We start from the raw sequence: 12,014 nt of genomic DNA, 5'->3' as shown, positions 1-12,014 counted from the left end.
GTGCGCAGTCACAGAAGGCTTATTTCATGTGGACACACCAACAGTTTTGTTGTCCTCACTTTAGGGGTGGTTCTAAAAGGGGGGCGTCGGGGTCCTGATCTTAACCGCCTCGGTCTACTCTACATTATCCCTTACATATTTCTAAGCAGAGTGTCTATGCTTTTTTCTGATCAAATTCCCCCCCTCCCCTGATTGACTATTGACTATTGATTGACTATTGTCAACCCCTGTGCTTGACTATTGTCCCCCACCACTTATAAAATACTGGAACAGCCCCTGCATTACTTAAAATTCCTCATGGGGGAGACAGAAACTGCGCACTATAGCTTTAACCAAATGTTACTAGACTGACATGGAATAAAAGCAGAAATTACAATTCTTACACACAATGTTAGATTTCTTTTTTTTGTACATAATGTGTGAATAATGAGCTGTGGTTTAGAATGGTATTTCAATTCAGGTCAAACTCTGCACTGAACCCTACAATAATTTGTACATGATAAAACCTTGTAAAATACCACATTGTGGTTACAATATCCTTACCTGAAGTTCACCTTCCAATATCTCTAAAAGCACCCAGACTCTGTAAATGGCATCTTTTTGACAACCAAGGAAAAAAAGTTACCTGGCATCTTCTTAAAAGTGCCACAGGTAATAATTATGTGCTTCCATCATTTTGTCAGTGGATGTGTCACTTCTTTCAAATAGTAACATGTGGAATAATGCCATTTGTGGCGGGAAACTCCTGAAATCATGTAAATTATTGAATCTCATTCATGCCTTGGGTGATGATAGGTCGGGTGTTTCATGACAGAGAAAGGTTTCTCCTCTTTTAGATGGAGCATTTTATTGTGCTTTGCTCCGGGAGGGATTCAAGAGATGCATAGTTCAAGAGTTGTGGGCATGAATTAATAAAAGTGGCTGATTCAATTTGTATGTCACACCTGCAACCTCCAAATCTATTTTTAAAATGTTTGGTATGCCTGCATACTGCAAGGTAAAGGATCCCTGCTGTCAGAAAGGACAATGCATTTTCTGAAGGTTTCCTTTCATATTACATCAAAAATCTTTAGCAAAATACACTTAATATATTAACACGTTTTTGTTTATTGGCTGATTTTTTTGACCTAAAACAGCTTTAGGATCATGAAAATGTGTCTCTTTTTTGAAGTGCCAAATAAATTGTCGGTTGTTTTCAGAGCAACAAAGCAAGTTTTATTTCTTTAGCTGCAGTATACTTGGCGATGTCAGTCAGTTATGAATGATCACCTCAATGATCCCTCTTCTCTCGCAGGCTTCTGCCACACAAATCTGTCTTCCACCCAGTTCCCTCGAGGATTCAGCTTCGACAGCGAAGAAACGAACTTCCCCACCGAGCAGCTCTGCTTCCTGGGTCTCATCTCCATGATTGATCCGCCGCGTGCCGCTGTGCCTGACGCAGTGGGTAAATGCCGCTCTGCCGGTATCAAGGTAATTGGTTCCACAGACTCAACCCTCATTGTACAATAGTTTCCTGAAAAGCTGGTGGCTTCATTTATTAGCTTTTTAGAAAAGGGATTGACATGGCAAATACATTTTCAAATCACAAAATGACAAGTGATCACTCCAAGGGGCCCTGATCAAAGATAATCGATGGATAAATGAAGTTGCTGATAACACATTCTGAGTCAACTATCTGAAAAGAAGGTCAGCTGAAGTAACAGAAGCATGTCAAACTGTTGTGATGCTTGTTCAGACGTACACTTGTCTCTCCCAGGCGTGACTGTGTTTATGGATGAAATGAGTGAAATCACAAAATCTTAAGAATGGCAACAAAATCAAATTATGATATGGACATAATAAAAAAGGTGAATAAAGGAGGAACTCAGCCATCTTCCGAAATCAATGTTGATGAAGGGTTCTTCTTTGTAAAATATAGATTCAGTACATTTAATAAAAGTGTTCATAATATGTTAATCTACTGCAAACATGCACAGAGCAGATGTTTTGTCAGAAAAGTAATAAGCTGGGGCTGCAGGAATCTTAAACAACTTCCAACAGAGGTAAAAATAGATAATGAGTAGAATGAGTCGTTCTTATTTCGGGCCAGGTTCTACAAATATGGGAAAGGGATTTTACACATTTAAGTTATCATGCTTCCTTTGATATTGAATTTTTGAAAGACACACTGTAACTGGCTTAAAGTACAAACAAGAGGCTAAAAGTGAGTGAAGATGTCTATGTTCCTTTAGGGAATAAAATGGTTGATTACTTTATGCTTCGGAAAAAATGCTACAAAACTGATGACATGTCTGATAAAATGTTAAGATCATAAAGTTTGCTGAGAATGAGGCATTAGGGTATTAACTCTGAACTACGCTTTGTATTTTTCTGAACACAAAGATGTGACTGGGATTGAATCATTGTGTATTTAACTTATTTATTGTCAGAAATGTGGGCAGACATTACTAGTGGTGGATGAAGTATTCAGATAATTTACTTAAGTAAAAGTATGTACGTGTCATCAGGAACCTAAAGTATTAAAAGTAAAAATACTCAATGCAGAAAAAATCCTCACATTTTAGAAACTGGAAACGATCCGAAACATTTCTTAATCATTTCAGCTGGACTTGTAGGCTGGATTGTTGGCTAGTGTATTTATAATAAAACATTAGATTTTATACAGTACATGTTTTGTGTGCAGAAATCGTAATTGGGAAAGTAGGTAGTAGCTAAAGCTGTCAGATGAATGATGTGGAGTAAAAAGTACAATATTTCTCTCTGAAATGTAGCGGAGTAGAAGTACAAAGTGGCATGAAAATAAAAGACTAAAAGGTCAAGTACCAACATTTGTACTTAAGTACAGTACTTATTAAAAGTACTTAGTTAGACTAAACTGGTATTTAAAGTGGTTTATATGATTATTAGATTTTTTTTCTTTGCAGAGGATATAATTTTACAACTTGTGAAGATTTGTCAACATGCTTCATATGACTACTAAATACTGTCAGACATGAAGTGCCGTAGGCGTGTTGACTGATTGAACTGGAAGAAGACAATATTGTACAGACACATACACACTTGCATACAAATGGGTTGTTTTTCCTCATAGCTGAGCCCAGGAGGAAAGCAGAGCACATGGCTCTGTTGCTTTAATTACTTTTTATTGGATGTAGCGCTGACGTTTCAGTGGATTGTGCATCCTCGGTTCATAGCATCAGTCCAAAGGCTTTAGTGCAATATATATTGCTCTGTCTTTAGTGCTGTAGATTATTATGATAATTATGATTATGATGGTGTTGGGGATTTCAAAGATGCACTCAATATGACTTATAATAACTTAACTTTTTTAATACAAGGTCCAGATGCGATATACTTGATATTCAATATGAGATATTCTATATAGTTTGTTTTTACTTGATGTTTATATGGTTGCAGTTATAGCATAAACTGCTTTAGTACAAATCATAAACCAAAGTTCTTACTTTATCTTTTAGTTCAGGTTTATTACTTTACCATTGGCCACAGAAACAGAAGACATGTTATTCATAGGAATCCCCAGTGGCGATTTTAGGATTTTTTCAAGTGCTGTGACACAGGGGCAACCAATAATCAGTCAGGGGGTGGGGATCTGCTTAGAAATATAGAAAATGTTGTATAGGATAGAGCAACACACAATACTATTCTGCTTAATAAAACATCACAGTCATTATTAATTTCAAGTATTTTCAATTTGAACAAATTGTGTATACAGTACAAACACAGTCCACATTTTCTATAGTCTCTGTGTGCCAAAACAATTCCAGTGCTGGTTCCATTGTATCCGAATTTTGGATAATCGTCATGGAAACATTAATTATGACAAGGTTGGCAGAACAAGCAGCCAAGTGACACCACTCTGATCCAATGGAAATCACAATTGTCAGATCAGGTGGGAGACGGGTCGGGGACGGGGGACGGGGGGGGGGGGGGGGGGGGGGGGGGGGGGGGGGGGGGGGGGGGGGGGGGGGGGGTAGGGTGATGAGACAGGGCGGGTGGAATCATAATTCAGACAGGGCCTTTGACACCCCATGCCCCCTTCCAGCCCGGCGCCTGGGTTTCCCAGACATGGATAGAAACTCACAATGAAACCCATTACACTGTATTTTCTATTGTCACTCATGTGATAAAATGAGAGTTTTTTTTATTCAAGTCTGCTACTGTGAGTCTCTTTTATTTAGATGAATACAAAACACTTGGAAGTTTCAGATAAACTCCCTCAGGACAAGAAGCAGCCTGCAAAGTCACACTCAAAGATATTAACAATGAAACTAATACAACACTGTGGAAGGGAAGGGAAAATACGCTGCCTGGTACTAGTCATATGGCATTGTTAACATTGATGGAGGTGAACTGGAGGTTTATTAATAAGAATGGGCAAGTATTTGTAATTGTTAAATTTTTTGTTATAAGTATATACTATTCAGAGTGCAGGCACCATCCATAGACATGTGCCACTCTTGTTTTTGGTCACAAACCCTCATTCTGATGGGTTTTGTTTGTCACAATCCCACTACTAGTTTAGTTGGAGTATAATGCCCGATTTGGACCCTTTACCCTTAATAACACCAGTGTTTCTTACTGTAACAGCCCAACACATTTGAATGACTTATAGACCCTAAAGCGCTGTAGCTCAAGCATGCTGTGACACATGACATACAGGTAAGATACAGAGGGGTTTCATGTGATAATGCTCCGCAATTTATGGGACCATCTGTCTGCCGACAGGTGATCATGGTGACAGGGGACCACCCAATCACGGCCAAAGCCATCGCTAAAGGTGTGGGCATCATCTCCGAGGGCAACGAGACGGTTGATGACATTGCTGAGAGACTCAATATCCCTCTGAGCCAAGTCAACCCCAGGTGTGTGTGTGTGTGTGTGTGTGTTTGTGAGAGGGTTTAGGCCATGTGCTCAAGCGTTTAATAGTAACCTTTTGTGTAACTGTGTGTGTGTTTGAGTGTGTGGGCAGTGGCGTGTCTGCAGTATGTATTTGCATATACTGCTCTCATATCAGTCTCTTAAATATGAAGCTAAAGCCAGCAGATGGTTAGATTAGCTTAGCATAAATTCTTTGTGCTAAGCTAAGGTTAGATTAGCCTAGCATCTATTCTTTGTGCTAAGCTAACCGGCTGCAGCTTCATTTTTAACAGACAGGTATGAGGGTGGGAGTGGTCTTCTCATCCACCTCAGCAAAAAAAAGTAAATAATCATATTTTCCAAAATGTCAAACTGTTCTTTTATGATAGAAAGCATGAAAAGGGTATGCAAGATTTTTGGTGTGTGAGAGAAAGAAACAAAAAGACAAAACTTGAGGAGAAAGAAATAAAATGTCAACATGCTCCTTTGCATAATTGTCCCTGACTCCTTAATGTGTTTGTGCATGTGTATATGTGTGTGTTTCCCAGGGATGCTAAGGCTTGCGTGGTGCACGGTGCGGACCTAAAGGACATGAGCCCTGAGTACCTGGACGACCTGCTCAGGAACCACACTGAGATAGTGTTCGCTCGCACGTCTCCTCAGCAGAAGCTCATCATAGTGGAGGGCTGCCAGAGACAGGTGAGTGGAAAGGAGTGTGTAGGAGAGTGTGTGAGAGCATACAGCAGAATAGGGGTTGTGTGTGTGTGTGTGTGTGTGTGTGTGTGTGCGTGTGTGTGCGTGCGTATGCGTGTGCGTGCGCGTGCGCATGCGTGTGCAATGGAGGTCCATTTATGAGTAATGGTTGAATACAATTCAACTCTTATACTGAACCCAATATACTACATCTACAATACAATAACATACATACTACAATACATATATATATATATATATGCTCATACTGCATGTGCTCAGCATTTATGTGTGAATAGTCAAAAAATAGATGTGTATATGCACACATCCCCCCATATATTGAGGTCATGCTACAATTCACCTTGCCTCACTCACTCTCACTCCGTGTGACGGAATGATTGCAACTCAATTCCACTTTTCATTTAATCTCCCCAGAGCTGCTTTGAAAAGACATTATTAACACTGAAGGGGATGGGCTAAGAGAAGGAAATGGAAAGAGAAAGGCTTAAATCATGGTACTTATCTTTCTTTTCTTGACACTTTTTCTTCTTTGGTCCTTGCTGACGCAGGGGGCAATCGTGGCCGTGACAGGCGACGGCGTGAACGACTCCCCGGCCCTGAAGAAAGCCGACATCGGCGTTGCCATGGGGATCGCCGGTTCCGATGTGTCCAAGCAGGCAGCTGACATGATCCTGCTGGACGACAACTTTGCCTCCATTGTCACCGGAGTGGAGGAGGGTGAGTGTGGGGGAATGAAGGAGGGAGCAAAGGAGAGACAGAATGGGAAAATAAAAAAGGGCAAAATAGGATGAAAGGAAGAAAAGCGAGTCAGAAAAACAAATACTTGAAAATTGAAAATGTAATGTGTGAGCTGTAGACTTGAGACTTGTGATTTTAGTCATACTTCAGTCAAACATTGAACATTGGGTGATCTTCATACTAAGCCTTGGCTTACGTAAGACCTGACTACTAAAAGACTCGATTTGACTTGAGAATAGAAAGGAAAAACATTCAGGTCTCAAGTTTTGAACTGGTAAAATATGGGACATTAAAAAAGATTGAGACAGCACCAAGCAGGGCTTGCATATTTTGCCTGTATATTGAAGAGTCTATGTGTAAAACACTATTAACATCTTTGAAAGGAAAATGTTCAAACGTATCAATATCATTGTCACCACTCAACACAATTTGCTTATTCAGACTTGAGAGAGTGAGAGTGCAACTGAATTGACATGGCTCTGCCCTCAAGGACTTGACTTGGGAATTACTCTGACAGATGTGAGATTTAACTTCAGGCTTGCCACAAGAGACTGGTATATAATTAAAATGGTCTGAGCAAAACCATTAGTAATATGTAATGCTGAAGAAGGAGCCAAAGTCATTTTTTATTTCAGAAAGTCTGGAAAATTCACTTGAACACGGTGAAGCATCACAAAAAGAAAATATTTGAACTATACCATGGCAGCATGTAACCAATAATGCATCCAAAATCTACATGGATCCAGATATAAATAACACTCGTGCAGTGCCCATTTGGAATGGGACGATTGCTGGGCCTCCTGTGTTGCTGATGATGACTTTTTGGCACCGGCAGCCCACTGCGAAGACATGCTAGACTGAGAAATGTGAAGCCCCACAGATCGCAGTTTGTCTTCTCTTTTTTTTCAACCTTTATTGCGCTGCCATTTAGTTTTCTTCACAGTTTATTAATATCCAATATCTGACACTGTCTAAACTGCTCCAAATTCAAAAAAACACCAAGATCTTTGGGCACCCAGGGAGCCAAGTGTGAAGCAGATCGGATGAACGGTCCTCGAGATATTTGAAAGACAACGGGGACACACACACACACACACACACACACACACACACACACACACACACACACACACAAACACAGAGGTTATCCTCACTCTGACATCTCTTCCAGTAGTCCATGTATAGGTACTGAGCATGTGTGTGTAATTCAGGCCTGTGTGTAATGTGTGTAATAACAACAGTGTAAATTGTAATTTCCCCTTGTGGGACTAATAAAGGGTACATTATTATTATTATTTTTATTATTGTTATTGTTATTATTATTAGATATCTATACACGTACACCGATCCATACAAGTGTTTCTTCCTGTGTTTCTGATTGCTGCAGGTCGTCTCATCTTTGACAACCTGAAGAAGTCCATTGCATACACGTTGACCAGTAACATCCCAGAGATCTCGCCCTTTCTCCTCTTCATCTGTGCTAGCGTTCCTCTTCCGCTGGGGACTGTCACCATCCTCTGCATCGACCTGGGCACTGACATGGTGAGCGCTGGGGGAGCTCAGCTTCCTTTGTTCAGTCCCTCAATCCCTCTGTAGACATGCTAACCATAGTTGTCCAATTATCTCAATCCATACTTTTGACTAAGCTTCTGAAAATGACCACTTAATAGATGTTCAGGCTGCTGCCAAGCCTGTACTCTGTTCTAAGTGTATGATGCACTAATTGTCGAACACATCTCTCTTTTGTTCCTGGCCTTTTGGATCCTGGTTTCCAGTGTTTCTATTTGAAAGATTAGAGCTTTTAACGTTGTTCACCCATTCAGTTCACAGGAGGTCATGACAACAAAACATACGGTTTTAGATTTATCTTTTTATCTATTGGGTTATATTGCAAAGCACTCTCAGTGCTCAAAGCTAATCGTTGGTTAATTTGAGTGATTCTTCTCAGTAAGGGGATGCTAATTGTTAGCATGTTGCATAGTTACAGGCAAGCTAAAGGGGACATTAAGGAAACAAGTGTTAATATCGGTGTCATATATGAGTGCCCGAAGGTAAAAAGAAGGTTTGGTTTAATTTGTTCCTTTCTGTTGGTGGCAGTTAGTGCTTTTTGGCTCATTGCCGACGCCCATTTGTTCAAGCAGAACAAAGAGCGGGTGACGCTCACATACACATTTACATTTCACAGCACTGCCATTTCCAGATGCCAGTCCTTCCATTGTATTTCCAGCAGCAACAAAAGAGTTGCTGGCACGCCGCTTGCCCGAGGGGCGTAATCCATCATTGCAAAAGAAAGGAAGCACAGAATGAATATATTCAAAAGGACTTGTTCACTTGTGTTCATTACTGTAACTTCAAGTTTTCCTGCTCTCAGCCACCAGACACTATGCGGCTGAAACAGGTTCCTATACATTCCAGTAATGAATGTATGAGTAATGAAGTCCATGTACTATAATGGCCTCATATCTGACTCCCAGGAAGCATACACTGTCTCCACAGGTTTAAGATCATTATGCGGGGGCGGAGCCAGATGTTGTAAGCATTTGTGGCTAAGCCCCATAGACAGTTAAAGTAATGACCCAACAGATCCTGTTGTTCTGGACGGAGACCAGTGAATGAAAATAGAAGCACTTTTCCGGTGATGGCTAGGCTTTACTGCGCAGCCTCCACCTTAGCGTGACAACGTAGTTGTGACGTGGGCATCGTGTCTGAAAGTTGTAACTCTTCTGGTAGCTGTGCCAAGAGAAATCTCAATCATTCCCAATCAGCAGAAGCGTGGGTATATGTTAGGAGATAACATAGACACAGGTTAATTACTGCTAACTAAAATGCTAGTTAACATTAGTAACTAAACCTAAACAGCGTATGTAAGTCCTAACTGTCTGCGAGCTTCTCCTGACAATTTGGTGATTTGTCAACTATGCGACGGTAAGTCCCGTGGGTTATGACGTAATCGTTAGCCCATTTTCAACTTGAGCTACAAGATAATGGAGCCTTTTATACATTGTCATGTTTCTTTAGAAATAAACAACAGACAAAGAGAGTCTTGAAACGCTTCAGATGTTAAGTTATTCACTGCTAAAGTGGCGCCAAAATGAATGGCAGTCAATGAGATGCTAACGGCAGTTGATGGCTTTGTAGCATTAAAATGGCGCCATGTGAGCTACGCTTAGAGAGGAGAGGCTTACCCCCTTGCTAAGCCCAAATCTCGAGGGGTGGGGCAGGGGGGTTCTGGGGTCATGCTCCATTATCCGGCAGCAGCCACAGTATATGCATGATTTCTCAAGATAATTGATAATAGAATGCCAAAAAAACTTTTTGTGAAAAACGTGATAGTTGCCAAGTAAAAGAATGATCCTGTAAAACCTCCATCCTATTTTGTATCTAATCGTTCTCCGACTGCAACTAATGTCGAGGATGTTTCAATCCTCACACCTAGAAAAAGGCGAAAACTGTCTGATGTTTGTATTTTTTAAATTATAACATAGATAGCATAAGAATTTGGTTTAGACAGAATTACTAATCTTGAAACATAGATGATATTGCCCCAGTAACAGAACCTTTGCGGCATTGATGGTCTAGTCAGAGAGACGGATGGGAAATGACACAAAGTTAAAGTTAATTTAAAACTGTCAACGATTCAGGGCTTGTGAGAAAACATTTGGGGCAGGAGACCCAGAAGCCACCCCCTTGCTCCATCCCTATAAAAAGGAGCAACTTGCTAACGTTGATAAAGAAGTTCCACTTATTTTACTCAGGTGACATCCAAAATGAACTTCTTTGGTATTCTAACAGCAGGACAGATTTGTTCATGTTCAAAAAATATTTACTTAACTGTCTGAGATCACAGGGATAGAACATGCTTTATTGGCCGAATTTCTCTTCAAAGATGCGATGACTGAAGCTTAAAAACACTTTATTTGCTTAAGCAACTGTTTTGCATATAAAACCTCTTCCCTTCAAAGCAACATGTCTGCGTGTCCTTAATCACTGCTGGTGGAGTGAAACAGCTGGACGTCTGCTTTGAAGAGTAGCACCCTTAAAATGAATCATATTCAAAAATTCAATAAAGTACCTGAAACAACACAAGTAAAATTTCTAAATTTCCCATGTATACTGGTGAGGATGTTAACAGCTTGTTAACAGCTTAGTTTGACTCCAGGCAACAGGCTTGAGGGCTATGCTGAGGTTTAGCAGTGACAAGCAGCACGTCTGCTATGATTATTTTTAGCAAGCACTGCCATGTGGAAAGGATGGCCGCAGAAGATGTGTATCAAAGCAGGATGTGGCACACTTAAGAGTGCTTCACATTCACAGACACACAGACACACACACATACCCACACATGCACTCTCTTCGAGAGGTGTAAAAAATCAATGCCAAGCATAGTCGCATCCTTTTCTCTCTACTTGTCTTTCTCAATGGCTGTGGGTCAGGGGAGGAAAACACCAAAACAAACTGGATTTGTAGACCGCAGAGCATATGTTCAGTTTAACACAGTACCCACCTCAAATCCCACCTAAGTTGCAGCAATATCCTGCCCTAAGTCACACATATTTCTCCAGTGCTTACCTGGTAAAATCAGCCAATACAAGCTCTTTATCACAGAGGCCTTTTTACCCTCCTTTTTTATGAGTGTCTTGAAATTCACTATCAGTCTCTCTTCCCTTGTCTGCTCTCTCCGCCCCATTCTCTGTCACTGTCACTGCTTTCTTGTTCCCCCTCCTTGCCGTTTTTTCTGTCTTTTCTCTCCTTCCACACAGTGATTGAAAGCTGAATTATATTAACGGTGATATGTCTAGTGTGCCCTGTGTCTGGCGCTATCATCATGCCTTTGTACTGTTGCCACAAAGACAAACATTTATTGTACAGGGTGCGTAAAGTGAGCTGACTATGTGCTGTCCTCCCATTCCTTTCCAGGTTCCGGCCATCTCATTGGCTTATGAGACAGCTGAGAGTGACATCATGAAACGCCAACCAAGGAATCCCAAAACAGACAAGCTGGTCAATGAACGCCTCATCAGCATGGCATACGGACAGATAGGTTTGTCCTCTTGTGGCTCATATGAGCTCTTTGGACCACAGCTCTTAAACCTGAATCACTGTGACAGGCCTTTTGTAGTGACGTTATGGTTGTGATAAACCTCCCAGGCATAAAAACTAAATATTGACATTTCTCACAAATATTGACATTTCATACTGCCTTTGTAAATGTTTAGGGATGTACAGTTAAGGAAACTAGATTTAGCAGTGAGCAGACGGTTGGGAGAGTGTCCCACAATTTTCTTCTAATTGTCGTGACATTTACAGTAAATTGAGTGCAACGAGTGCAACTATTTTCTACTTAATGTTGGTCATGTTTCACTGGTTGGAGCCTCACTTGAATGCATGCTCTTTATCTCTGGTTTTATATGGAATGGGAATAGTAAAACACAAAGGCTGGCCCAATTTTATAGGCTGTTAAATGGGTCAAAATATGACAGGGCTTCATTGGATGGCATGCAATTTAAAGCTAAACACGTTCTAAACAGCCGGCAACTCACATCAACTCACATAATTCTTCCAAGATGACTACCACTGGGACAGAACATGTGCAGGTCAGATCAAATCATATTTACAATCTGCTGTTCTGACAATACAGCTTCAAGTCCTGAGGCATTGACAATGAACATTTAACTGATGATCTG

General features: G+C 40.7%; 1 protein-coding gene across 2 annotated transcripts in view; it reads left to right on the top strand.

Annotated features, from left to right (window-relative positions):
* atp1a2a (ATPase Na+/K+ transporting subunit alpha 2a) overlaps positions 1-12,014 on the top strand; it is a 45,908-nt gene that overhangs the window by 26,502 nt on the left and 7,392 nt on the right. For both annotated transcript variants that reach the window (XM_032532427.1, XM_032532426.1), the window contains exons 14-19: positions 1,295-1,470; positions 4,747-4,883; positions 5,427-5,577; positions 6,141-6,309; positions 7,718-7,872; positions 11,248-11,371. In XM_032532427.1, the coding sequence (XP_032388318.1) occupies positions 1,295-1,470; positions 4,747-4,883; positions 5,427-5,577; positions 6,141-6,309; positions 7,718-7,872; positions 11,248-11,371 (912 nt within the window). The remainder of the gene's footprint in view (positions 1-1,294; positions 1,471-4,746; positions 4,884-5,426; positions 5,578-6,140; positions 6,310-7,717; positions 7,873-11,247; positions 11,372-12,014) is intronic.

The sequence above is a fragment of the Etheostoma spectabile genome, chromosome 12, assembly GCF_008692095.1.
Source record: "Etheostoma spectabile isolate EspeVRDwgs_2016 chromosome 12, UIUC_Espe_1.0, whole genome shotgun sequence".
NCBI lineage: Eukaryota > Metazoa > Chordata > Actinopteri > Perciformes > Percidae > Etheostoma > Etheostoma spectabile.
The sequence above is the reverse complement of the archived record's forward strand: the minus strand, read 5'-3'. Positions and strand labels throughout refer to the sequence as shown.